The sequence below is a fragment of the Rasamsonia byssochlamydoides genome (assembly GCF_041956645.1).
Source record: "Rasamsonia byssochlamydoides strain NRRL 3658 unplaced genomic scaffold VTN77scaffold_4, whole genome shotgun sequence".
NCBI classification, from domain to species: Eukaryota; Fungi; Ascomycota; class Eurotiomycetes; order Eurotiales; family Trichocomaceae; genus Rasamsonia; species Rasamsonia byssochlamydoides.
In genome coordinates, this window is record NW_027192387.1 from 202,710 (window position 1) to 229,839 (window position 27,130).

Below are 27,130 nucleotides of genomic sequence, written 5' to 3' on the forward strand. Positions count from 1 at the left end.
ATAAAAAATAAAACAAATAAAAAAATAAAAATAAAAATAAAAGCAAATTTGTCGAATTTCCCTCGATATCAATTCTGTATAATCTACTCATCTATGTAACATGACTCTGTATCAGTAGTCGAAATAGTGACTGACAGTGATAGTGATAACAGGCTTTGCCACTATTCTAAGGATTGATCATTGGTGATTATGTAGATAACAACACCTATCCAAAGTTAAACAGTTAAATTGTTATTTGTTTTGTGTATGATTAGTCCTTTGGCTGTACCTGATCAGTGGTTAGTATAGCAGCATAGCTACTGTACAGTACATACCTAACTGGGTAATTAGGTAGAAGTGATATCAGGGGGACACTTAACTTAAACTTATGGACTCTATACAGTAAGTAGGATCGTCATCGCCATTAATTTTAATTTTGATAGTCTTGTCTCCTGACCATTTTCTACAAGTTCCACAGAATGAAGCTTTTATCTATTAATTGTTGATGCAGTCTACAGTACTACAAGACTAGAGTAGTACTACATACAGGCTGCAGCACGCAGGTACCTAACCAAAGTTTACAGTGGGGGTCACTGCTGGTAACCTCCTACCTATGTATGTACAGTACATACTCCACTGTTATCGATTAATATATAATCATAGGGGCCAGAACCGGAAGGATTAAAGGACTCTTTTCTACTTTTCCTTAGGACTGGTTACCTAGTTATGTCGAGAGAAACAATAAGATGACGAGAATTTGACTAGAACACTAGAACTCCTAGTAAGTAGAGCTGTTTCTCATGATTAGAAAAGATGAAGAAAATGAGAAAACAGGCTGATTTTTGTGCCAAAAAAAAACATGGTGGTCGACTAGTTTCTATCTCCTTTATTTGTTTTAGGTACTTGTTTGCTTTAGACTCCTAGAGTAGATACTGACAAACTTATAGGAAGGATCCGAAGGAATTTACTCTCCTATACAACGTACCTGGTAAAGAGTTAATAGTCCAGCTTGCTTACATTGTTGTGCCAAGTATATCCTCACTGGGAAAGAGCTTTGCTGCCTTTATCTTACCCTCAGAGAATATTGAAAATGATAATAAGCTACTCAATGGCGTTCTATCTTCAAGCCCTCGTCTTAGGCTTCCTACCTCCTTTTCGATTATTTCCAAGGAGGCATTTTTGGGTGCGGTCCATGCAGCGATGTCTTAGAGCCTTCACTACTGGCCGGATATACATCTCATTTTCTTGGTAAATTCACTTCAAATGGTCTACTTGTCGGGCGGGTATTTTTACCATTGTCCTTTTGGAGAGCAACAAAGAGTATTGCCTCAATAAGAGCAATCTGGTCGTTAATGTGCTCCTTAGTAAGTTTGAAATGACTGCGTGGTAGGTTTATATATCTTTCTATGCCTATTAATAAGCTGTTGTGAGGAATCAGGTTCGCAATATTCTGTCTAGGGCTCTAAAGAGTGAGAAGTATTGTTTCTGGAGTCTATGCCTGCCTCTTGAGATTTGAACGAACTTTGCGGTGATTTCAAAGATATGAAAACTACTTTGTTTCATATTTATCACGACCACTTTAAAGTGGGTGTCTATCAGAGATATTTATCTGGAAGCCCAGTTTCCGCTTCAGAGAGGCTCTTTTCGGCCTCTATTATCCCTGTTTTAACCCCTTTATACAACTCTATAGAAAGCGTTTTAACTAATGCACCCACTTTCGAGAGCGGCAAGTTAATTGCAGAGGATACTACTGCAACAACAAATCCAAGATCTTGGACTGGAATACATGGGAAAGGTATGATTATAGTATGAAGTGCTAAAAATACTGCTTTGAAGTTGACGCAGGTAGGAACACGATGTTGACGGCAGAACAATATGGAGCAAGATATCATGCAAGGAACATCATTTGTCTTGCTGTTATGTCTTAAAATGTATGTTCCCTGATAAGGTTTATGAGGATTTACTGTTATGGTCTAGTCAAGGTACTTGTGCCAGATGTCTGTAAGACCAGTGGACTATTGTCTTGTTAATGTCTGCCACCTAAATAAGAGACGGCAACCATCAAGTAACAACATCCTTGAGAAGCATGGAGACTTCTCCTGACACCTGGTGTCATTATCCGCTCTTCCGCTAGAGATGGAGAATAAAGCTTAAAGAATATTAGGATCACTTTCCATTCTTCCACAAAGTCCTCGGTACAGTCCCTTGCAGACCATATCGAAGAAGGATGCTCACCATGTTGATTAGATAACTTAATACCTATTTCCAGTGCCAGTTCTCCAAGCGTGGCAGGATGTACTTTTTGCGGGCATGACAGGAGTATTACTACTCTGGAAACTATTGAAGTTGACCTTCAAGCTCTAATCTCCAGATATTGTGATAATGATTGACTGATTGATCGATTATAGCAATGTGCTCTACATATAGTTATTTTCATCCTCTATCAAAGTTTCTGCTCCTTCTCTCTACTTTATAAGGTCAGCAAGTTTATGGCATTGCTGATCTGCTAATTATAATACTTCCTTAGGCCCTTGGTCATTTCTGCATTCTATCTTGAATGGAACTCTAAAGATCATTATTGTAATAGATTCTAACCCTTCTATTCAAGGTAGTATATATGATCTGCCCTACGGCATTTTTAGAATCGTGTATGAAGTTTCGGAGTCGGCCGTAATCAAGACTCCAGTGACAGGAGACAACAATCGAACGCGCTATCTACGAATGTTTAGGCTCTCATCCTTACATCACAAAACTCCTTTATATACATAAGGATATGATTGTTCTTGAACATCTCTAATACCCTCTCTATAAGTGTCTTTAACTCTATAAGTGTCTTTAAATGAAGGATAATAGCTGTAGAAACAAGATGTCCTTTGCTGGGGTTGCCAGATTGCACTAGCGCTGCAGCATGTCTATTCACATAGAGTGTTTCAAGTTGACATCGGTCCGCACAATATGCTGCTAGACTGGGTTGAGAATGTGAAATTAGCTGATTTTGCTGGTCCTGTGATTAATAGGTCTTTACTATTCATATATCCTAGTATATATTTAGAGTACTCAAATATAGCAGTTACAAAACCTTCAATTCAATCCAAAATATTAGCGCTTGGTTCTATATTATATGAGGTAGAAATAATATAGCAACCATACTACAATATGATGGACAAAGAGATTGAAATTATTTCTTGCCAATAATTTCGAGTATATCTGTGTTGTGTAAGTTATTTGTCATGTTATATGTATCACCAAACACTTTGAAGCAAGGATCACACATGATTTTGGTGGGAAAAGAGCTAAGTTACCTATAGGATCTATTTGTTCTGCCACTAATAAATATTATAGATATACCATCTTCTCATTAGCATTATTGCTATTATTCTGATTTTTTTTTCCTATATTAGTAATATAACTAGTATTAATTCTGGGCTTTATAACTAATAGTACATTTCTGGCAAAATAGTCTTATATTAATTTAATATAGTATCCCTATGCTAAGGCTCATCTCCAACTCTCCACGACACATATCTCCCTGAAAGCGTTCATTATCGACTGCCATCTTTGGTTCTAACGCACCTTATCTCCACCTCGTCCCTGTGTTGCCTATTTATATTATAAATCTTCTTCTGCACTAGGACATCAGCATAGTCTTTCTAGGATCAGTGCATGTAGGGCATGGACTAGACACTCTCGAAGACCCAAACACGTGCTGGTCGTGAAGAACGAGGCTAGCAACATAAACATGTGCTGTTCTAGCAGGGATATGCCTTCTCATCAGTCAAAATACTAGGAGTGGAAGATATATACTAAGCTAAGAATGGCCCTCCCTCCCTTCTCCAAGAAGCACAGCGTGGTTGTTCTATCGAACAGTAAAGCACTTTGGCCAGTAATTTCATTGTATATAATCAACAAGCTCAACTGTGATAACCTCTTAAGAAGTCTTACCTACGTTGTCAAGCCTCCCTAGAATTATTTCTGTAGAAGAAGCAAGCAAGCTGCAAGTCGGGACAATAATAATAGTAATATTAGATTTGCTTCGATGACAATATATAAAGAAAATGTCTAAAATAGTATGTCAGCATTCTCGGAGCTTATGATCTGGCTATAAAGCCTGCAGCTACATGTAACAAAGGAAGGTGGTAGAAATCTACCAAATATAGGGAGGGGGTTTGCGGTGACAATCCCTGGTGCCGAGAAAAGGGAAGAAAAGGAAGAAGGTCCGGGATACCTCTATAGTCTGTAACTCAGGGGAAAATGACACCCTTTTCAGTGTCAATTGACGCCACTTTCCACGCGATAAAAGGAAGTCCTGGCTGCTTTTCAGTCGGAAATTTGGCAAGATGACGCGAGTATATATCCCTACACTTGTTCATCGTATTATAGTGTCCCATCTTCACAAATATCCAGGACATAGTTATCAATATTGTTTATGTTATATCTCACAGTCATACGTCTACCGGATAGAGGACACCAACGCGACGGGCAACGTGGTCGTTATTTGTCTAGAGGATTTGCTAGAGACAAACAGGGAGAGGAGTGATGTGTATGTACATGGTAGTGATTTGCAATGGACAACGTCATGATTTATGAGATAGATATGATAGTGCATTGGAAATATCATGTCCAAAGTGGTGTAAAGCTTGCGTGTTTCGAAAATGACATCTCCCTAGATTCCTTCATTCCTTCCTACTCGGGCTTCCGGCCGTAAACAATATAACTGATCCGAGTCAGATACATCTCTAGAATGGTACAGTGTACATGACCAGAGGGCTGGTACATGGAGACAAGGGCACTCACAAATCAAAAAGCCCATGAATCGCACGATTCTTCGCATCACTCAATGTCTTTGCGGCCAGGAGGCGCACTTCATCCGCAGACCAATTTTCGTGACGGGTCAACACGACCATGGCCATCGCCTCGAAACCGGCCTCCTCGACCTGCAGGAGGTTCCAAGTTCCGAGGGTTTTCTAATGATCAATTAGCATAACTTTCTATTTCACATGTATTTATATATATATAAAGTTAACCCACGTAGTATTTGTCTTTAGGCCAGACACCCATCGGAACGCGATATTTGGTCACTTTGATATCGACAAAGCCGGCCTGACGGAACCACTCTTCGAGGCCCGGGCCGACTCGGGCACAGTACCCGGCCTTCTCATAGGCCGCCAAGGTGTGGACGTAATACTTCTCGATGGAGGTGCCTTTGGTGGATCCGTCTTCGGAGTAGATCATGGGATCCCAGTCCTGGAATTCGACCCAGCCGCCGGGTTTGGCGCAGCTGATCAATCAGTTAGTTCTCTAAAATCTTGCCAGAGATGCATTGCTGCCGGTGACTTCACTTGTAGGCTTGCTGGATCAGTCTCTGCATATCCCTGATCGAGAAGATCAACCCCCGGGCATGGACAAAGTCGAATGGATTGTTCTCGTATCCCCAGTCTTCCTCGACGTCATTGACGATGAATTTCTCGTTTGGCGGGACACTGACATATCTTGGGTCAGAATTTGTTTCGACTCGAATAACACAAACGGATGACTTACAGGGTCGGCTGAGAAGGGCTCAGATCGTTACCAATAACCTGGGCACGGAATTTATTTAACTGCGTTCTTTGATATAGAAGTCGTAAGGCAACTAGCCTACCTCTGCAGAAGGGAATTCATCGCCTGTAGTCGTGTGAATTCATATGGTCAACTCCTTTCTGGCAAGTTCGAGCACGCACCAAACTGGATGGCCCATATTCCGGTCCCCGTACACAGGTCCAGCACCCGCTGCGGCGAGGGCCCAATTGGCGCAAGAAAGAGTTTCCTGTCGGTGGTGACTAGGAACATCTCATGGACCATATCCAGACGATCGCGTTCGGTATCATCGTTGGGTAACATGTAGCCTGGCTCATCATTTATGACACCCATGCTAGCAACTGGTGAAGCGACTCACGGCCATCCCGATACCCGTGGTACCGTCTGCCATTGTCTTGTCGGTAATCGAGGACCGAAGATGTCAGCGACGCAGAATACGTGGATCTGCCAGTAATCAGTGGGTCTGAATTTACGGCGAATAATATCAGGGGGTCACGGTTTACAGTTCCTGTCCGTAGGTCGAATCATTGTCTGTAGCCTGTAGACGGGACGTTAGTATCTCTGCTCACAACGTTAAAACAGCTGGGGAGGTAAGATGATGCGTGCCTGACTGTCGACTTCCAAGACGGGTTCGATGTGGCCGCTGCCACCGGCCGAGGGTTCTGCCACAAACAGGTTCGTCTGGGATTCCCCTAGAGTTCCATTTGGCAAAGAGCAAACCTTAGACACATACGCGTTAAAAAAGGGTAATTGTAACTAATGCCCAGTTGGACTTCCCCAAACCGTGGCTTAGCTTGCAGCTGTTATGCCACATGCAGACATCACCAAGAACAAGAGCGTAATACCCACAACTGATCTACCCATCCCTTTCTGCTAGTCCTGCACCCTGAGGGTGAAGTGCAGGACTTAAAATGCGTCTCTCCCCATCAGGAAGAAACTCTGTACTACCAATGTTCGAGCTGCATGTTGTAAACCAATAATTTCTCTATATCAGTAAGACCACAATCCTATCTCAAGAATGAGCCGTAGATGTGTATTTGGATGATGAGTTTAGCTATTAGAGGGCAATATTTGTAGTCGTACTGTAATCATTGAGCATAAATCTCTACCCCCTCCTGACTCTACTATAGTTATTGCCTTGGGCTTCTATTCGGAACTTCACCTCCATTATATGTATTGCCTCACTTTATCGGATGATTTTTTAGGACGATGACTAATAACGCAAGAAATCCAATGGAGATAGAGTCAGAAAATGCATTTTACAAGTACATCAAGTGATGCGATGACTTGGAAAATAGAGGCGTCAAGAGCCAAACAGGTGCAGGAGGAAAATAAAAGTGCCCAACTAATAAAATTTATTGCTCTGGGCTCTATATTTAGGCACTTCACCACTGTCGAACATGTTAGCTCATCCATTTAGCATAAGAATTTCAGGATCATGACTAATTGGTTGATATGAAAGCAAAGGGGGCGAGTCGTAGGAAGAAAATAATAAGAGTTTCATGGGAGTGGGAATGCTCTGTATCACAGCAATTTGGCAGAGTTAAGGACAACTAGAGGATGACTTGGGACAATTCCGATAGAAGATGGACATCATTTAAGGATCTGAGGCTGTAACTTTTATTTGACTAAGTACGGAGTGGATAACTAAGGATCGCCCCACTCCGGAATTAAATTATTTCATCTCAACGGGCCCCTTTTGGCACCAGCAGATTGCCCTTCTAAATGAAGCTTCTAGTGCATCTCACCCATGGTCGGCGGTAGGTACTTAAAAGTGTCCAACCTATTGTAATTATAGTTCCATTCTACTGCAGCATAGAGCCTGCAGGAAGAACCTAACAAGAGATAAGTCTGCATTTTTTTTTTGACAATAGGAGGGACCTACAGAGCTTTAAGAAGATGATGTCATATATTCCATGAACTACAAGGGCTATCTAACTGTGTGGTAGAACATATTTTATATGTTTGGGCTAACTATGGGGGGCAGTTAACTGCATAGGTCTGCTAAACATAAGGTAGACCACAGTTTTAATAAAAACATGTCCAACTTAGGGGAGTCTGAACTACAAAAAATGGTTAAACCTGAGGATTTATAAACAATATAGTAGGTGTAATTTTATGAAAGGTAGCTAACCCATGGGGGACACTAAATTACAGGGAATAACCAACCATATGGTAGACCACAGTTTTGAACAAATCTGGCCAACCACGTAGTATAGTCAACCACATGGGCATGTTAACCACATGGCATCTCACAAGCCTGAACAAAATATGGCCGACCATGAGGGTTTCTACGCCATAAAGGGACGCTTCGCCATGGGGTTGCTTAGCCATGACCATACAACTATTGCTGGTTAATCCTTACTAGATTTGTCTGCTGCAAAATCTGGCCTAAGGCGTTCACCTATTCCTGCCATATGCATTTCTTTCTATTCATCCTAAAGCCCCATCCTCTGCCTATACTCATCATGCATTATGCCATCCACCCATGCCTGGCTCGTTCTAACCAGCAATCTCCCTAGAAATCATATCTCCCTACTATCCATAATTAGTTCAAGGCAACAAACAGAGGTGCTTAGTCTTTAATAGGGACCAGCAGAAATCTTCCTTCAAGTATGTAAGTTGCAAGCAAACTCAACCATATATGGGTTGTATTCTCCTGAAATATTATATATAAGGGAAGAGTATTCACGGAGTATTAAGAATCAATGGTAGTATGTTTATTACATAGAGAATGCCATTATTAAGGTAATACTTTTGATGAAGAATATATACCTGATCAGGTTTAGCGTTGCTATCGGTTTCGGGTAGTACCTTCAGACTCGCCTTCAATGGGGAACGTGTTGCAGACAGACCAAGGTACGCAGTACATGAGGTCCGAGGACCGGAAAGACTGGGTTCTGTCGATGATCGTCTATGAGGTCAGCCTAGGCAGTAGCTTATAGTAGTCTTTTGCAGGTCCTTCCAGGAAGAGCTTCAACGTATTCACAACTTGCCGCATTGGATCTGGATAGTTGCGACTTCTCTTTCAAGAAGAACCAAAGGTCATCTGTAACTAAAGGTACGAAACTGCCTATATCCTGTCCTTTCACTCCCTGTGACAATCACGTCTACGTCTGTATCTTTTGAAGTTTGTTGGAACAAGACCTGACTCCACTTTTATTATGGCCAGTACCAAGCGACACCAGTCTTTGCATGGTGCAGCGGCAGCTGCAGTCCAGAGGAAGCGTGCTCACCTCGCTGCTGCTGAGGTTGGTAGGCAGCTGCTACTCAACAAGGAACAGCAGGATCATCAACAGAAACAGGAGGTTGCCTCACTTTACTGCGGCTCTAGAAGGAGGCCCTCGTTACCTCCTAACTAACTGATCTTCTTATCTACCAGGTCAACAATGGATAGTAACGAAACGAGGAGCCTGCATCCCAGGGAAGTACTCCGTCAGGTTGCCGCGTCAATGAATCAGCGCCATAATGAACTTTCCGTCACCCTCCCTGCCCACGCCACTTGGAGAGCTGCCATTCAAGCTGCCGCAGCAGCCCTGGGCGATGTCGATGAATCGATGCTTTTAATGCCCCAACGAGCCTCCAACCCTCGACGCTTACGGGACTGCACTCTAGAGTATTCAGAGTTGGAATTCGAGTTTGACATCGCCCACGGAACATCCTTCTGGTCTGCATATCCGCACCAGTGTTGATCTGAAGGCCTTGGGATCTCCTACACCTCGATCAGAGGAAGCTCGGCGACGTCTTCGGGAGAAAATATCCCGGAGAAATTCTGGGGTGATATTATTGTTAAAGAGTATCTGAATGAGGACGACAAAATTGTGCCGCTTTGAATTTGGAATCTTTCTGCAGTGTTTTAATTTATGCATTCTTACTAAAGGCAGGTCCTGAGGAAGCCTTCCTCAGGACTATCAATTCATGACGTTGCTTTAGAGGAATAGGTAGATGTGAAGGACCTCCATGGCTATCGTAAATTCCTGTCTTTGTCTACCATGGCTTCCCCTGAGGAAGCCTTTCACAGGGTGACTAGGGAGAATCGCCTTTGTCAGGGTGGCCAGAGTATTAGCATTAGTTATTAGTTATTAGCTATTAGCTATTAGGCAGGTGTTATTTATTGGTCATACATAACCCTCCGATGTCAAACGAACCGGGAAGGATTGAATGACTTTTTTTTCCCCCCTTTTTCTCCTTGGGTCTAGGTAAGTTACCTACTGTATAGTAGGTATAGCCGTGCATGTAGGCTGCAGCATACCTAGCCTAATAGCCTAATTACCTACTTACTGTACTGTACGATCTATATGGTCTGGATGGTCTGTACGAAGTACGGAGTACGGAGAGGTACGGTTATAGGTAGTAGGGTAGTAAGGGTAGTATGAATCGACTAGAGTACAGTACCAAGACATGCTGCAGCGGCAGCAGCATAAGCGTAGGAAGGTGCATGACTGCATGACTGCATGTGCATGCGTATGCGTGTCTGGGTGTGTGTGGGTGTGCGTTCAGGGACCTTAACGAGTTGATCATCCTTGCATTATAATTCGATTGAATAGATGATCGTGTCATATCCTATCCTATCAGACTGGATTGGATAGTATGGGATGAGATGAGACTCGACTGGATTGGACAGACAGTGTCCATCGAGGACTGACTCCATGTGTATACAGTAGGTAAGAAACACGTGGATTGGAAGGATCCGAAGGAATGCATCCGATCGTTGCTCAGGTGGTTGACGGAAGGGAAGCAGATCAGATCTACACGTAGATATGAAGTATGCCCAAGTATTTCATGAAAGTCCATAATGTATCATTGGCTCATCCATCATCGTCGTCATTATCATTATCAAGATCGTCAAGATCTAATGGATCCAGATCTATGCAGTAGGTAAAAATCAAAAATGCACATATCACACAGTACACACTCCGGATAATATATCTTCCCGTCGACATGTGAGTCTTCGAGTCAGGTCAAGTTCCCACTCTGCCCCGTTCCTGCCACGTGCTGATTAGCAGAGATCTCTGTTCCAGAGGGATCGACAAATTATACGCCTGAGAGCAGAAAGAAACCAAGGCTAAAGACAAGAATGTAGGACACTAAGTGTCGACATTCAAGTCATTGCAATTGCAAGGGCAGGAGACGGAAGACGAAGACGGGAGTAGGAATAGTCAATGCCGGTCATCTTGCATGCATGATCAGATCATTCTATTCATGACATTATTCTATTCATGATAGTCATGTCAGTCGTGTCAGTCATTCGTAACTGTCCTTAGTATGCAACCCGGTAAATGCCGCTAGCTCGACATGATACTAAGATAGATGGCCCAGACAAAGCCAAACAGGCTCCCGACGAGCAACCGCTTATCGGCGGGAACGACAGTGAAGCATAAGATCGACACTAGGGGCCACATTTTGAACCCCGCGATCATGATAGGCCAGAAGTCCTAGAGGGAGTCGTCAGAAACGTTCTCAAGGGTATGCAGACATTCTTCAGGCTGAAACAGATACAACAACCAAGACGTAAGGAGATATGCACACAAGTTTCTAACTTACATTCTGAATAGAGTTCACGACAGCCCCCGAATCCTGCCCCCGCAGGATCCCCATCGTGGTCAGGAACAAAACCGTATTCCAGGCCGCTCCCACCGTCTGGTCGAGCACCACTTTGGCAATGGTGTTTTTGATATTCAATTTCTGCTTCTTTCTGCCGTCTTTCTTCTCGTCCGTCTTCTTCGGCTGGGGGTCTTCGTCGCGGAAAGCAGGGAAGGTCGACTCGAGATTGTTTATCCACAGATAGGTGAATGGGGTCATGATCACGGCACAGGCAGTGAACTGCACCAGGGATGTGAAATCGAGTCGAAATGGTTTCTATATATTCATTCGATCGACAAGAGCCTGGAAGCCGCTGTCCGCAAGCGGAATCCCAGGCAAGACGACGTCGCTCAGTCAGTCAACGCATTCATCTTTACACAGTTAATATTTTCGCACAAAGAAGAGTATTTGCCAAAATGAAGCGCCATGTTTTGCCAGTTTATTTGCTTGTTGAGCCATTCAGCTATGGGGTGCAAATTTTGTAATCAATGCGGGAGGGAAGATCCCTCTCCTCATGAATACCACATACCATGAAAAAAACCGCTCATCATGTGGCCCAAGGGGGAAAAAGAAAATAGGAGGAGAATGTAAAAGAAAGTCTGATTCTACATACCTGTGCCTTATAAGCGGTAATTGCCTGCGCCACTACATTTGAGCTCGCATTGATGAGAGCGGCCTGCAATGTGGCCTTGACGATAGGTGGTGCGGACATATTTTCCGCTGTTAAATTCAATAAAACAAAGCAAGTAAGCTCTTGACTCAAACAGACCTGACCATTGCTTCTGTTTTATCCTCAAGGGTATGTAGACAGCCAGCTCGATTCTGCTACCGAGTCGAGCGGCGGAGTGTTGTGTTGGAGGTAGAGATGTTGCAGATTATTTTCTCCGTGAGCCTTTTCTTTTGTTGATTGTGGCGGTGGCTTAAACCCGTTTTGGTCATGCTTACATAATGAATCGACAGTAACGTACTGGAACCTGATACATGTATGGAGTAAACAGCTTCAAGAAATCATAGCTTAACAATCCAACTTCTTCTTCTTCTTCTTCTTTTTCTTATTTTTTGTATTTTTTCTTATTTTTTTCTTATTTTTTTTCTTATTTTTTCTTGTTCATTCAAAAACTCTTCCAAATGGATGTATTAGTACTGTTGAACTTAAAATCTACTAATCCATGAAGTTGAGTCGCAAGCAATGATTGCTATGTTTTATTCTGATGTACGAATAGGGTTTATTGGATATGTGATCAAGGTTCACATCCTAAACACAAACTTCAGACATGGTTGTCACAGAAGAAGCCAGTTCACCATGCAAGAACCTCCTTAGTCCGCAGTGTAGAATCCGCTCCTGTCTTCTTGCTGAGACAGTCCAGTTCCTTGCACACTGTGAATGGGTTGACGATTAGCAGCAGTTCGCAAAGTCAGGAATGGAAAAGAAATCACTAACGCATTTCAGCCTGGAGGTACCTCTGGCTGGTTTGAGGCCGTCTCGACGCGGGGGATACTTGGCTTCCGAGAGTCTTTTCCAGTTTGAGATGGGTCTTTAGATGGAGGAGGATTTCATATTGTGTATCTGATGCATGTCTTGGTCAGTTTGTGATTACACAGTAAGGACTTGAAATGTATCCCACGAGAGTTCTCATAGGAAGGGAGATAATCACCTCTGTTGTCCTCATTCAGATGCTTATAATTGGTAAAGCTTGGTCTGTGAATGAAATAGGAGTTAGTCTCTAGAAGCGGTACTTGATTATCCATCGTACATACCTGGCCCCTGCTGAAGAGACGAATTCCTTTTCTACATCTTTGATTCTGTCGCGAATAATCTCATCGAGTCTGTCCGATACTATCCCAGCGGCAGAGTCGACTTTAGGCAAGATGGAATATAGGTCACAGCGAACACGAGTGTGCGCCTCCGAAGACGGTAAAAGGCATATCGAGTACCAGAGTCCGGTATCTGGAATTCTGTACAATGTAGAGTTGGGGAAGAGCTTCAGCTCTGGCTGTTGTGTCTCCGACCAGCCAATTCTGATGCTTCGGAAGATAGAAGCGATCGCAGAACGTGGGATCTGGTCCTCAGGAATCCGTACATCAAACAGGCGCGATTCAACTGATGTTTCTGATAAGCACTGCTCTGAATTTCTTTCTTTCTTTCTTTTTCTCTGGCAAACCAACCTGCAGCTTTCCAATTGAACTTTCCTTCGAATGTAGACCCAGAAATCCACGTCGACTTCATGCCCAGCCGTTGCTGCGCCGTGAACGCATCTGCAGATTTGAAATCAGGCTCCGACACCGTAGGATTCGCGTCGAGATTGACGAAAATCAACCCATCTTTGCTCATCGCAGTATGGATCTCGAACAGGCCGTTCTGCGATTTATCGAATCCCGGGACGTTTTCGAAGTGCGGCGCTTTGATCAGCGTGCCACGGGTATTGTAACTCCAGCCGTGATACCGGCATCCAAGCACGGTGGAGGATCCGGACTCCTTTCTCGTGATGGTGTATGCTCGGTGTCGGCAGACGTTGTGGAAAGCACGCACCACGTTGTCTTTTCCCAGAATCAAGAAGATCGGAAAACCGGCCAGCTCAAAGGAATGATAATCACCTGGCTTGGAAAAGCGGCTGCGGTGACAGATATAGATCCATGTCTTTTATCTGGGTTTCAGCATGAGGTCATGGGGCTTTGGGAGGGTCAGGATTCGCACCTTGCTGAAGATTGCTCGTTTCTCGAGCTCGAAAACCTCCTTGCCAGTCCACCAATTGTCAGGGAATTCCGACTCCTTGAAAACAGTAGCTGAGGATTCTTGGTGCTTTGCGGTTTGTTCTTGCTGCAGCTGTTGTGGTCTATTTCTAGAACGTGATAGATGCTGTGTTCGGTACAGGTATGACCCACCAAGCACCATGGCCAGCACGGTAAGCAATGCTAAGAACGAGCTCAGAGGTGATTCCTCCATTTTGTCCTGCTGAGAAGTAACAGGTGCTTGTCAATCACGAACACATCTTCAGAGCAATTTGAGGGAGCTTCCTGCCCTCTTAAATCCCATGCTCCCACATGACTCAAAGCAAAGACAGCGGGGGATTTGAAAAGGTACCATCGTTGTCAAAATAGAACAATAGCTTGAAGCTAAATCGTGATCCTGAAGACTGATGTCCGAGACAACTGGCACGAGAGGGCTGATCGAATGACTGAGCTTGGATGTGTTCAGGTTACCAAATCGGGTCAAAAATTCCAGCGCCTCTGAATGGTGGCTCACTTAGCATCGACTACGGGGCCAGCTCCATCAAATCATTTTGCAGACAATTCACTACTGACAACTCAATTGGCCTTTCTCACGACTGGAAACAACTGGAATTCCATTTGCAGATAAATTTAGGTACTTGGAATACGGGTGGATTTACAGCTAAATCAAGAGCTTGTATGTACGGAGTGCGGTGAATCCAGATCTGTGTGGAGCTCTCTGACAACACATGGAATCCAAATCCTGGCTGGACTTATGCCGCTGCTTGCACTGTCTGACCAATGCTCCGGTCGGGCTCCTGTCGCTGTTGGGTAACTTCAGCCTGCTTTTCGCGTTCATATTGTTGACACACGAGATCAAAGACTCGTTCTTGGTAATCTAATGACAGAAGTCAGCCAACATGCGAAACATCAATATTTGATGCGTCCAGGTCACACATACAAGCAACACCAGTCTCCTTCTCCGGATTCAGGATCCCCTCGTTGTAAACGCCCTTCTCCAAGTTTTCTTGTGCCTTCTCGCATAACTCGTAATCTTCGATAGCCACCTGCCGAACGAACTTGAAGTATTCTTCAAATTTCTCGCCCGACTCCACGTGGTAGTAGTCAAACTCCATCCTCGTGACGCCAGGATTCTCGGTCGGACAGACGCGGAAGGAGGACATGCCGCCCCCGTACACGTTCAGCGTGCAATTGGGGAAAAAGTAGAGAAACAGGCCGTCGTCGGGCTTCTGTGGATCTGCCACGTGTTGCGAGAAGTTTTGATGGTTGTAGACCTTGTAGAATGTCGGGGGGTAGTAGACAGAAAATGAAGGATGGGTGTATTGGCAGTGCAGGCATTCCTGGTAGCCATCGACCCTGCAAAATCAATTAGAATCCAGAAGAAAGTAGTCTTCATGGCGATGAATTTACATCGTCTTCCAGTTGAAATGCCCCTCATATTTGATGCTGCGACGGTAAGGTCGTTTAGTAAAATCGACTTTGGCAAGCAGTGGTTCCAGGTCAGGGAAGAATTCATGAAAGCTAGGAGCTTGGTCTGAGAGCGTAGAAAAGACCAGCCCTGTGGGAGTCACGTAACTTCTGAGCTCTGCTCCCTATCACAATCATTAGTATAAGTTCCTATCACGTCAGAGGATTGTACGTGCAGTGCGAGTTGAAAAGACTTTGATATCCCCTGGTCCAGGAAAATGGGAACTGTCTGAAACTCTGACTGCGTAAATTTCCTCCTGAGCAATTTCATAGGTGACTTTCTCGTCGAGATTCAGGAAGCGTGTCACAGGGCCAAGCAGGTACCAAGACTATACAATCCGTCAGTCGTCTAGACGTCATTGAATAATGGGATGAAATAAAACTCAGCGAAAAGAAGATGTGCAAATGGCAGATACTTTCAAGAAAATTGCCCGCCGTTCGAGTTGATACAGTGGCATGCTACAGTACCACGAGGCCGGCAGGGTTCGTGCCAATTCCGACATTTTGTCTTCAGTCTTGATCAGCAGCGTTCGACTGAAGAGTGAACATATATCAACAGAATGTCAGTTGATACTTTGAGTTCGACTTCATTATCTCTTTATCATGACGAGGTCACAGCCATGACGATGAATTGTCCGGAGGATGTTGGATATGATTGGGCGAGCGTGTGGTTTCCTAAAGAGGGCATGGGATCCCGGCTCCTATCCTATGAAAGATATCGTATAGTGCCACAAATGCTTGCTAGCTAAATATATCAAACTTGTGGAGCATTTCACCTAGGTCAATGGTGACACATTATTCAAATCAGAAACAAACTGAGAGAGTGGAGAGGCTTCTGGCACAGGAAACGAGTTGACAAGTTCATTACGATTCGATTGTTGATGGGACAACAAGACCAACAGAAACGTGACTGGAGGTTTCTCAATCCGGATAAGCGAGCGTCAGGTTCTGAGATTACTCCATATGTAATCGGACACCTGCCTGGCGGGTCCTCAGTTGGTCATAGCGTGTATGTAGTCAAGCCCTTGGATGAGTATCAATCTGGAGACTAACTGGAGCAAAGGCGGCTTTTAGTAACCACAATCATGGGGTTGGGACCCCACACAGCTACAACAGTGTATGCGGTTCGACTCCCACGGCGGCACATTTGACCACAGTGGTGTATATGCTCTGTGTATATGAGAGATATGGTAATAGCTTGGAGCACAGTCTCATTCATCTGCCTCTCTCATATCCTCTATGCCTAGTATGGCACAAAGTCCCCAGGAGTTTTGATGCGCGTGTGCCCTATGGCTGACTAAACATGTAAGGTAGAATTACAGCTCTATGGATACTGTTTTTGGGCAGAATAATGAGTGGGAGACCTCGCCCATCAAGTCTTCCCTTGTTTCCATCGGGACTCATCAACTGTTTGCCTCTGTCAGTGGCCCTGTTCGCACGGCAGGCGAACCAATCGTCATTGTCTTCGCGGGCGCTGGAGAGGCATCTTCATCATACCCCGCTCTCGAACGCCTCGTGTCCAAATTTGCCCGGATCCTGCTCTATGATCGCTCAGGGCTGGGCCGCAGTGAGGATGGGCCCAACCATGTCTCAGCAACGACTGCAGCGGAGGAGCTCCATGCCTTGCTAAAAACCACCGGGATTGCTGCCCCATTCATCTTGGTTGGCCATTCTTATGGCAGTATCGTTGCTCGCGAGTATCTGCATCTGAACCTGGACGATGTGGCCGGGATGGTGCTTGCAGAAGGCTCTACAGAGAGACAGTGCCAGTTCTTCCGAATCCCGGATCAAAACATACTGGCCGTCCTGGGAAGCCTGAAATTCGCTGAGGTTACGGAGCTAAGAGCCCGTTCACAGCTGACTCGCGACGAGTGGAGAACGAGAGCAGCCGAGATGGCTCGGGGAGTTAAGGCTGCACAGGCTGAGGCCGCAGCCTTTGCAGAAGTTTGCGAGACCCTTGCCCAGAAAGATCAGTACAACAAACAAGCGCTGGGTGCCAGACCGCTCAGCGTGATCAGATGCCGAAGTTCGAGGGATTATGAAAGAATCTACGAGAGCGGAGTCAGAGCAGGCAATGGCACAGAGGAACAGCGAGAGGCATTTCGACGTCTGCTGGATCAATGGGATGGTATCGACAAAGATCTTCAAGAGGAACAGCTGAAGCTCTCCTCTCACTCTCGCTTGGTCGATATTCCCGACTGTGGACACAATGTCAATCTTGTTCGACCTGATGTGATGGCGGACGAGATTCGCTGGGTGATGAACCAGCACAAGAACGATCCTCGTCTCTAAAAGCGAATACTGAATTATGGTGCTAAGATGCCAGGTCTTCGACTTTATATGGCATTGAATGAACACTGATGGAGTGACCTGTCATGATCCAAGATATCGACCATGGTCTGGCTCAAACTTTTGGCGTACCAACCGAGCTAAAGACGGTGTTCGGTAAAAAGATGAGTCCATCTATAAAAAAAAATAAGCTCGATGTAGTGAAAATAGCAAGTCTGAGTTGATGCAGTGTTGAGACTTGGATGACTGCTTTTTGTGGTTGCCTGGCGGTTAGGTAATCGGGGCTTCCCCACGATTACGTCGTGACACGCGCAGCTGATCAGCAGGCAAGAGAACATTGATCATTCCACCTTCACTCTCGGCCTTGTTTCTCCTGCAAAGACCCCCATGGCATAGCCGAGTGGATCGGGGTCCCTCCTTTTCACCATCTCTAAAGAGAAAGACACCACTATGGCAGGGTCCGCATCCAAGCTCACCCCGCCGCCCTCGCCGCCCTCGCCGCCCTCGCCGTCCTCTCCGTCAGCATCTTTCTACGACATGAGCGATGAGGAAGAGTGCGAGTACAATACGATTGCCCACTCCAGGTCGGGAAAGGGCGTGAAATTGCTCTTTTCGAAGAGCAAGGTGCGTCTGTTACGATCGATGCTTTTTTTTCGGCTCTGCTTACTGACATGAGCAATAACTCAAACAGGTCTACGTCCATCCTACACCTTCTTCCAAAGACAACATCCCCGGCTTTATTGCCCTGCTTCAACGGAAACCAGCTCCGGAAACAACAGCAAATTCGTCAGGTCCCTCGCAACATGCAGACGCCTCGTCCTATCTCCTCGCCTGGGTGCCGGAATCGGCTCTAGGTGACGCCTACAGCACCTACGTCAAGGTTGACCTTTCAGATAGCTCCTCCCCTCCTAAGCAGACATACCTCGTCCCCCCTCTTCCGACGACCACAACCTATAAAGACCCGATCGGCCTGTATGCCTTTGCGGTCCCGCTCTCCGAGATATACTCGTTACTGGTTCGCCCGCCAAGTCTCGGATGGTGGTTCGGGAGCGTCGTGATCAACACCAAGGCGGGAGACAGCTTTCCCGCGCTGTTTTTCCATGATAGTGAATGTGAATCGACAATTCTGCAGAAGAAAAAGAGGGCTCGGGAGAATTTCGACCCTTTTGGCGACGATGGACACATGTTCTGGGGTGGTGATGAGGTCTTGAGATGGCTCAGGCGGTACGTGGAGGTACAGCGGTCCGGAGCAGATCCAAGCGTGTATCTCATCAATCCCACGGAAGAGGACAAGATGTCGTTCGGTCGGCCTCTGAGCGCAGGAAACGCGAAGGACCAGGCTAAACCCCAGGCTGGTGCTAACCCACCGCGAGACGCTGCCATGGACCCCTTCACAAAAGCGCTGAAAGAGACCCGATGGAAAGTGCTGGAAGGACTTAGCAGAATCACGACCTTCACGCGCAGAACGGCCAGCGAGCTAGCGGAACACCCGAGGATCCCTCCGCAGGTTCGCCGGTTGATGAAGAATCCGGAAATCCAAACATTACAGGATGAGTTCGACAGTGCTAGAATATATCTAGCACGGTGGGCGATGAGTATCGCCGAGCAGAGCGAGCGGGAACGCAACCAGCGGATCTGGACCGCACGGGATGTCTTGGAAATGGAAAACAGCTCCGTTGGGGATTTTGAGATCCTCGAACTGGAAACCAGCACGATGGCGATTCAAGATCGTCGGAAGACGGTCACTCTCAAGGAGTGGGAGAGCTGGTTCAATCCCCAGGACGGCAGATTACAGGTTACTGTCGACGAAGTTAAGGAGCGAATCTTCCATGGCGGTCTGGACCCGAATGACGGAGTCCGGAAAGAAGCTTGGCTCTTTCTCCTTGGCGTTTATCCCTGGGATAGCAGTGAGGATGAGCGGAGAGCTATAATGAACTCCCGAAGAGACCAGTATGTGCGATTGAAGGGCGCCTGGTGGGAAAGGATGGTCGATGGAGACAGCTCTACTGAGGAGTATGAATGGTGGAAAGAGCAGAAAGCTCGCATTGGTAGGTGACCCTTACCGGTCTAGAATAGTCCGGCTTACTTATCGGGCTCGTGCAGAGAAAGATGTTCACCGTACAGATCGTACCATTCCTCTGTTTGCTGGAGAGGATATTCCTCACCCAGACCCGGACTCTCCATTTGCCGATGCGGGCACCAACGTGCATCTCGAGCAGATGAAGGACATGCTCTTGACGTACCATGAATATAACCCTAGTCTCGGATACGTCCAAGGAATGAGTGATCTCCTCGCGCCGATATATGCAGTCATGCAGGATGATGCGGTTGCATTCTGGGGCTTCGTAGGGTTTATGGAGAGGATGGTGAGTCATCCCATGGTTTCGACTGACTGGTCCAGAAATTCTTATCGATCATCTAGGAACGAAATTTCCTCCGAGATCAATCAGGCATGCGTGCCCAGCTTTTAACCCTTGATCATCTCGTTCAGCTCATGGACCCTCAACTTTATCTCCATCTGCAGTCCGCCGACAGCACCAATTTTTTCTTCTTCTTCCGGATGCTTCTAGTATGGTACAAGCGCGAGTTCGCATGGGTGGATATTCTCCGTCTTTGGGAAACTCTGTGGACGGACTATTTGTCCAGCAGCTTCCACCTGTTTATCGCGTTGGCCATCCTCGAGAAGCATCGAGATGTCATTATGGATCATCTCAGGCATTTTGACGAGATTCTGAAATACAGTACGTCGGCCATACATTAATCAATTCGATCAACGTGACAAGCACTAATTTGCCTTTAGTTAACGAGCTCTCCAACACAATGGAACTGGTCCCAATTCTCACCCGAGCGGAGTCACTATTCCGTCGCTTCGAACGGACAGTCCAGGCCATAGACAAGAAGAACAACTTCCCCGCGCCCCCCGGCGCCCGCCAACGGTTTTCCAGCAGTCCTGACGATTCAGGTACTGCGAAAGGAAAATCCCCTCAACGCGCGGCTCTTAGCACTGGCGCCAGCATCGGCCAGCATGTCGCTCGTGGCGTCGGCCTGGGCGCCGAGAAGGAGAAAGAGAAAGTCATCTCCCCGGAACTCCGCCAGCTTCTGAGCAGGGAAGTCTTGACTCTGAATTCTAATTCTAATTCCAAAGACGGAGGGAGTGGGAGTGGGAGTGGGAGCGGGAGCGTTCAGCCTCGCTAGGCTTACCGAGTCCATCCACTCTATCTATATTCCTTCATTCAACTGTTTCCCCTCCCTCAAGCTGCAGCTGTATGCAGCATGCTACACTTGTTCATTTCTCGTCCCTTGTCCGTCGATCAAAGGACCGACTTGCCTTGCCGTGCCGTGTATCATTCCTGGCTACTGACGATCATCATATCATTATTCAACTCAATTTAATAAATACGACTCTTGGCTCCCGCTATTTTGTCTATGTCTCTGAGGTCTTGCGTAATTTTTTTTCCTTTCTTCTGGTGTTTCTACGGTTCTGGACTGGATGGGAGGGACGGGATGGGATGCGATGGAATTTTTTTCCCCCTTTGCTTTGGTTCTTGGTATGTGCAGACTTGTTTATAGTCATTTTACATTAGCTATTTTATTCTATTACTTGTTTGAGGTCCGCTCTTCGTGCGTTTTCGGAATAGTCGATCAATCAAGAAATAAATACATTCCAGACGATAATTATCATGATCAATTTAATTTCATATAATTGACGCTGTTCCTGGTTCTTTCTTTCTTTCCTTCTTCCTTTCTTCCTTGCGAGTTAAGTGAGTAAGCAAGCTGTCAGCGCCTGGGAGTACCAAGTAGAGATAATCTTACCCGTGAAGCAAGCAAGCACGTGCCCCAAACGAACGAAGAGATGGAAGGTGATGGACAATATTGATTTTGGGGGGGGGGGGGGTTAAAAACAATCAGTCTTCTTATCTTCTTGTTCTTTTCTAATCATCCCTGTTTTCTCATCCCCTATACTATAAAACATTAAAATCCGGTTTTGCACTGTCACATGGCTGTAAAAAGCAACATATATACCTATATAAGCATCCTATGTGCCAAATTCATAAAATCTTATTAGGCAAGAGATGTATATAAATTCGCAAAAAAAAAAACACACCTCCATTATTAGTAATAAATCATATATTAGGCTATTAGCAAGGAATATGCCTCAGTGAGGAAGATAAATACTAGTAAGGGGCATAGTAAGAACTTACCTATAGCAAGGAATATAGGTAGGGAGCCTACCTGGAAAGTAGATAATAAATACTATATACCTAATATAAGAAAGAAGGTGAGGAGAATATGGCAAGGTATATGGGCAGGGAGCTTGCCTAGGAAGTAGATGATAAAAATCACTTATATATAGTAGGTAGTCTAGAACAGGTATTTTCTTCTTCAAAGTTTAAACCAGTCGAGCAAAGCGAGACCTGCAAGGCTTGTATTGTATACTAGGAGTTCTACTTTCTAGTTCTAGTCAAAATTCAGTCATCCTCTTGTTTCTGTCGACAATATAGTTGACGCTGTTTCTGGTTTGTTTTCTTTAGTTAAGCAAGCAAGACTGATTGGTTTTGAACGTGTATGCGAACGTGAACGTGAATGTATCCGTGGATAACGTTGATTCATATTACTATGTACAGGGAATGAAGAATCAGAATCAAGAATCAATTCAATCCAATTCAATCAGAAAAACACCTGCACATGCATACATGCATTGTATGATATGGGCATGGACATGGACATGATCTTGAAAATGGAAAAAAAAAGGCAGAGCCAGAAAACAGAAAATAAAAGAACAATACAATACGATGATGGGGTATAAACTTAACTGAACCAGTACTGTAGAACTGGAGACCGAAACAAAGAAAAAAAAAAGGAAAAGGAAAGGAAAAAATAAAAAGAAAAGAAAGGAAAGCCGATGCCATGATGGCAATGCGCAAAACAGATAAAACAAGTGAAACAATAAGGATATGGATGCTCCGTGCTCCGTGCAGAATGCTGAAAGCCATGGCCACATTTCGCCCGAACCATAACCATGTATGTAGATGTATGTATCCGTCCATCTACCCTGATGCCTGCTCTATTTCCCGACAAGAAAAAAAAAGGAAAGGAAGGAACTCCATGCAGATCACAGGTAAAACATCGACAAAATGCAACCTTTCGCCGGAAACAAATAACCTAACAGTACCATCGCCAACGCCAGGACTATGGTAGTAGTAGAAAGATATGATATAAAAGAAAGGAGGAAACGAGGGTAGAGGGTGGGAGGATGGTAGCGAGCGTAAAGGAGAGTAAGCGAGTGTAAGCGAGTGTAAGGAAGAGGAAAACGCGAGATTCTACTCTCACGCTTGAAACTAAAACTGATCTGATATCACTCCTGGTCTAGCCTGCTGCCGAGTCCGCGCAGTAAGACTCGTTTGTTGCGACCCGCTGTGCCAATGTCACTGACTCTCCGATCCTTCACGGTTCTAGCCCCGGGTTGATGCTCGACCTGCTTTTGAGAAGACGATGCCCTTCTTGCTCGGCCTAGGACGTCTTCCACCCAGGCCTCACTCTCCGGACTCATCGACATATGTCTGGAGCGAGGCTTGGGACCAGCTAGACCCAACGGAGTTGAATGATATGGAGAATACACGCTTGCACCATCGCCGACGGAGTTGAAGGACGAAACAGAGAAACGACGAGATGGATCACGCGCTGGTGGAGTATTTTCCGTAGCTTTTTGGATATTCGCGGCTGTCAGCTCTGGTCGTCTCGTCTTGTGAACCTCAAGAGATGAGGCTGGGCGAGTGCGCATAGCAAGAGGCGAGGATGGACGAGTGCCAACAGCAAGAGATGATGATGGGCGACTGCTCAGAACTGAACCTGGACGGGACAGCGGCGAGCTGCGACCGTTATCGCGAGTAGATGTTTTCGTAGATCCAGGAGAAGACGACGTTGTAGGAGAGCCTGGGGTTGGAAGATCCTGGACCTCGACGCGTCCGCCTGAAATTGCTCGGCGTCCATGGTGATGGACATATTCTCTCAGGTATTCTCCAAGATCAGCCCAACCACCTCCAACCCGCACCATCACCCGTCCTCCATCCTCACCAACAGAGCGCACGAACAGCTTCGTCGGTGCAGTTTTCCCCCGCTGGTGGAGATGGTATACTCTAACGGTTTTCTCCTCGCTTGCGTGAGCGTGAGCACGTCTAGGTCGTGACGGGGCCGGTGCCAGAGTAAGCGATGGGGTTGGCGTGGTGCTGCGACTCGGGGTCGAAAAGGAAGATCTCGGACCCAGCCTTTCTCTCTTTGACGCAGATGTAGAAGAGGTCGTAGATCGCTGATCCGAATCGTATGCAGGAGTCGAGCTAAGACGGATTCGTGCTGGAATATTTGTGAGTATAGAATTGATCTTTTCCTGAAGCTGATCGTCGGTTTCGCTGAATGGCTTCATTGCAAAAGATTCGTCCTCCACGGGCAAAGAATGTGTACTCCGCACATCCCCAGCTTCACTGTTGGAAGTGATTGAGCCTATACTTTCGATGCTGGGCTGACTGCGAAGATCTCCAGCTACTCTGATGGCCATTGGGCTGCGCAGAGCAGCTGCATTTTTCGAGGACGAGCCAGGATCGACATCTTGCGAAGAGGCCAATCTCTGCCGTGGATTACACGCAGCATTGGACTTGGAGTTTTCCGCATTTCCTTTCTGGATGGATGGCGAAGGTTCACTCTGCGTAGAACTTGTGCCTTTCGCCAGACCGGAGCGTTGCTGTCGAAGAGCTGGCCGAGGGATGACATCCAACGGAGGGGAAGGAGTCTCTTCGCGCTCTGACTCGTTCTTCACAAGCGTGCCAACTGATGCATCGGAGTCTCTTCTTGGCGTGCTATAAAAATCTGCCTGGAAGCCATCATTCACTTCATAATTTGCAGGAACTCCGTCATTGATGAAGCGTTGCAAAGGCAGGCTTGCCGTCTTTGTGTCTCGGAAGGATCGACGATTTCGCAGTTGGTGCTCCAGACGAGGCGATGAGCCTTCACGCATGGTGCTGTCGCTGTCTGTGCTGGTGAGGCTGGTGAGGCCAGGCGATGAGTTGAGAGTTAGTCCTGGTGTGGGAGCATCAATGGACGGGGATGTCAGTAGCTCTGCATCCCTCTCAAGAGAAGCGTCATTCGCGGGAACATGCGATCCTGAAAATTCCGTGGACCTTGTTGTTTGCTCTTCAGGGGATGATTGAGCTGTCTCAACCGAATCTGGGATCACTGGTCTGAATCGCGAAGCACGTTTGGGAGTTGTGGGAGCTTGCCCAACTGACGTCTTGGTCTCCAGCGCGCTTTCATGTGGATTTTCGACTATATCAGCAGCTTCAGGCAGACGACTATCAATTCCGAATTCAGCTGTCTCTTCGCCCCGTACAGGTTGATCCTCAACCTTATTTGAGCATTCTGGAAGCTCGGTGGATGGCGATTGCTTTGTAACTTCTAGACCAGAATCAAGGACATTGCTCTCCGAGCCACTGTCTGCTGCTCCATCCAGTGTATCTCTGCAAGCCACTTTAACAGATGAAGTCGCTTCTGTCTCCCTGGCTAGACCAGAGGATGAATCTGCCTTATCTTCCGCAGTTATTGTTGGTGCCAGGGTATCGTCACCCTTTTGCGATATGTTCGATGCGATCAAGGAAGATTCAGGCTGAGATGTCGGTTGAATTTCTACGCGACTAGGAGGGACTTCATTGTTGCTTTCGGTCTGTTCAGCCGCTTCTGCGGGTACAGTATCCGTATCCCGTATAGAAGTTGAAGCAAGCGCCTCCGAAACAACCGTTGCGTCATCGTTGAGGAATGTGGTTGTATCATTGCTTTCAGAATCAGGGACCACGACTTTTTCGTCCGAGGGGTTTGCTTGCGGCTCAGTCACAGGTTTATCCTTGTCTTCGCATTCGCTCGGCAGGTTCTCCGTAGGCTTAGTTGATCGTTCATTCTGTTTCGTTTCATTTGGTGGAGAGACAGAGACGTCCGCGTCTCTTCGTTGCTGGTCTTGCGCCTGGCAACGCTTCCATTCGTTTCCAACTGCCCATCCTTCAGCTTCAACAACCCACGCAGCAAAGTCTGCTTCAATCGCTTCCAAATCGTCTATCCAGGCCTCCGGAAGGCAGTCCTTTCGTCCTTCTAATGCATCTAGTATTCTGTCCATTTTGCGGCCGGCTTCGAGAACCATCTGTTCAAGTTCGTCTTTTTTGGAGTGGAACATATCCAAGTTGAATAGGTCGCCATTTTCACTTGGGTCCTTGAGTGACGATCGGGAAGAATCTAGCGCAGCCCTAGCCGACTTGAGTGCCATCAGGAGTCCTGGAATTTGATGCAAGACAAGCAGGCGGACTTCCCATGTGTCGAGAAGGATATTCAGGCGCGACAACGTGGGCAATGCCCTCAGAATAGTGGCCGTAATAACAGCATTAAAATCGCTGAGCTGAACGTAGGACAGCGGCGGAGGAGCAACGGAGATTATACTGGTGGACGATGAAGGTCGAGATCGCATGGGAATGTGGACATTCAACACGTGTTCCTTCAGTTCTTCAACATCAAGGCTATCCATGCCATCTCTGATCTCCTCAATCCGTGTCTCATATCTCGCCACAATTTCCGCAGGTAGGCTCCCCAGATATTCTGTTCCGGAATCGATCGGTTCGGAGCACGTTGGTTGACTTGTGTCCGCCGGAGACGCTGGCGGTGGAATAAACCCCTTTCCCAACTGAACATCCTTCCCTACTGGCCACCTCCATTCTTGAACCTCTTTCAGCCATTCTCTGAGCTTTTGTGCCGCTATCGCTGCTCGCGCCCCAAGAGTGCGCTCCTCGTTCGAGACTTGGGATATGGTCTTCACCAGAAGGTCCTTTGCTTGTTTCTCGTGCTTCGACACTGCGTTGATGGCGGAGAGGGCGTCGAGTATTGATTCAGGAGAGAGATTGCCCAGTAAAGGGTCCGACTCGTCGGCAAAGACCGGAGATCTCTGCTTCGATAGCCGCGATGGAGACTGAGGGTCTTCGGACTGGGGAGGAGGGATGTGGAAGGAAGGACGCGAGTACAACAGATTTCCGGCCATTTTCGTGACCTGCGAGGGTCATCGCCCTCTAGGAACACACCTCTCAGAACGGGCGAGGTAGGATCGAAGGCTCGTAGAGGGTCCCTAACGGCAAATGCTGAAATCTCAGATTAGTCAATAGGAGGTTTCCAAACACGGGCATGCTGATATGTGATGTCGAAAGTGTATAAGGAGCGGATATTTCTCCGTAGAGTCGGAGCACAGCTTGGTTTCTAACGAGCGTCGAGAGGAATCAGGGGACCAAAGTCCAGGTGTGAGAACAAGGGCCGAGGTGGATGGGATCGCATGGACGCGACCGTTGGAGGTGGCAGGAAAGCAAGCGAATGTGAGGGGTTTCGGTGGCAGAGCAGGCCAGCTCTCTGCACGTCGGTGGAGTCGATCTGTATGATGAGGTCGCAGGTGGTTTGCTGTGTCGGAGAGATGCGTTGTCGCACGCCGTGTTGG

General features: G+C 46.5%; 8 protein-coding genes across 8 annotated transcripts; 3 read left to right on the forward strand and 5 right to left on the reverse strand.

The window, feature by feature from the left end:
• Nucleotides 1-4,662: 4,662 nt before the first annotated feature.
• VTN77DRAFT_5419 (uncharacterized protein) lies at nucleotides 4,663-5,886 on the reverse strand (the record flags this gene model as incomplete). Its single annotated transcript, XM_069421586.1, has 7 exons — nucleotides 4,663-4,693; nucleotides 4,774-4,943; nucleotides 5,008-5,257; nucleotides 5,319-5,459; nucleotides 5,518-5,555; nucleotides 5,618-5,640; nucleotides 5,697-5,886. The coding sequence occupies 7 exons, from the start codon at nucleotides 5,884-5,886 to the stop codon at nucleotides 4,663-4,665; spliced, it is 843 nt and encodes a 280-aa protein (XP_069281574.1).
• A 4,952-nt stretch (nucleotides 5,887-10,838) lies between these two features.
• Nucleotides 10,839-11,848, reverse strand: VTN77DRAFT_5420 (uncharacterized protein; the record flags this gene model as incomplete). Its single annotated transcript, XM_069421588.1, has 3 exons — nucleotides 10,839-10,988; nucleotides 11,098-11,412; nucleotides 11,750-11,848. The coding sequence occupies 3 exons, from the start codon at nucleotides 11,846-11,848 to the stop codon at nucleotides 10,839-10,841; spliced, it is 564 nt and encodes a 187-aa protein (XP_069281575.1).
• A 586-nt stretch (nucleotides 11,849-12,434) lies between these two features.
• On the reverse strand, nucleotides 12,435-14,080 carry VTN77DRAFT_5421 (uncharacterized protein; the record flags this gene model as incomplete). Its single annotated transcript, XM_069421589.1, has 6 exons — nucleotides 12,435-12,514; nucleotides 12,578-12,703; nucleotides 12,792-12,835; nucleotides 12,895-13,237; nucleotides 13,303-13,774; nucleotides 13,832-14,080. 6 exons carry the CDS (start codon nucleotides 14,078-14,080, stop codon nucleotides 12,435-12,437), a joined length of 1,314 nt encoding a protein of 437 aa, XP_069281576.1.
• A 538-nt stretch (nucleotides 14,081-14,618) lies between these two features.
• VTN77DRAFT_5422 (uncharacterized protein) lies at nucleotides 14,619-15,836 on the reverse strand (the record flags this gene model as incomplete). Its single annotated transcript, XM_069421590.1, has 5 exons — nucleotides 14,619-14,743; nucleotides 14,807-15,222; nucleotides 15,277-15,458; nucleotides 15,510-15,662; nucleotides 15,750-15,836. 5 exons carry the CDS (start codon nucleotides 15,834-15,836, stop codon nucleotides 14,619-14,621), a joined length of 963 nt encoding a protein of 320 aa, XP_069281577.1.
• A 378-nt stretch (nucleotides 15,837-16,214) lies between these two features.
• On the forward strand, nucleotides 16,215-16,484 carry VTN77DRAFT_5423 (uncharacterized protein; the record flags this gene model as incomplete). Its single annotated transcript, XM_069421591.1, has 2 exons — nucleotides 16,215-16,342; nucleotides 16,397-16,484. The coding sequence occupies 2 exons, from the start codon at nucleotides 16,215-16,217 to the stop codon at nucleotides 16,482-16,484; spliced, it is 216 nt and encodes a 71-aa protein (XP_069281578.1).
• A 175-nt stretch (nucleotides 16,485-16,659) lies between these two features.
• On the forward strand, nucleotides 16,660-17,625 carry VTN77DRAFT_5424 (uncharacterized protein; the record flags this gene model as incomplete). The annotated part of the gene is made up of 1 exon (XM_069421592.1): nucleotides 16,660-17,625. One exon carries the CDS (start codon nucleotides 16,660-16,662, stop codon nucleotides 17,623-17,625), a length of 966 nt encoding a protein of 321 aa, XP_069281579.1.
• A 447-nt stretch (nucleotides 17,626-18,072) lies between these two features.
• Nucleotides 18,073-20,817, forward strand: VTN77DRAFT_5425 (uncharacterized protein; the record flags this gene model as incomplete). Its single annotated transcript, XM_069421593.1, has 5 exons — nucleotides 18,073-18,246; nucleotides 18,314-19,670; nucleotides 19,726-19,988; nucleotides 20,045-20,363; nucleotides 20,423-20,817. 5 exons carry the CDS (start codon nucleotides 18,073-18,075, stop codon nucleotides 20,815-20,817), a joined length of 2,508 nt encoding a protein of 835 aa, XP_069281580.1.
• Nucleotides 20,818-22,978: 2,161 nt separating this feature from the next.
• On the reverse strand, nucleotides 22,979-26,686 carry VTN77DRAFT_5426 (uncharacterized protein; the record flags this gene model as incomplete). Its single annotated transcript, XM_069421594.1, has 1 exon — nucleotides 22,979-26,686. One exon carries the CDS (start codon nucleotides 26,684-26,686, stop codon nucleotides 22,979-22,981), a length of 3,708 nt encoding a protein of 1,235 aa, XP_069281581.1.
• Nucleotides 26,687-27,130: the final 444 nt, after the last annotated feature.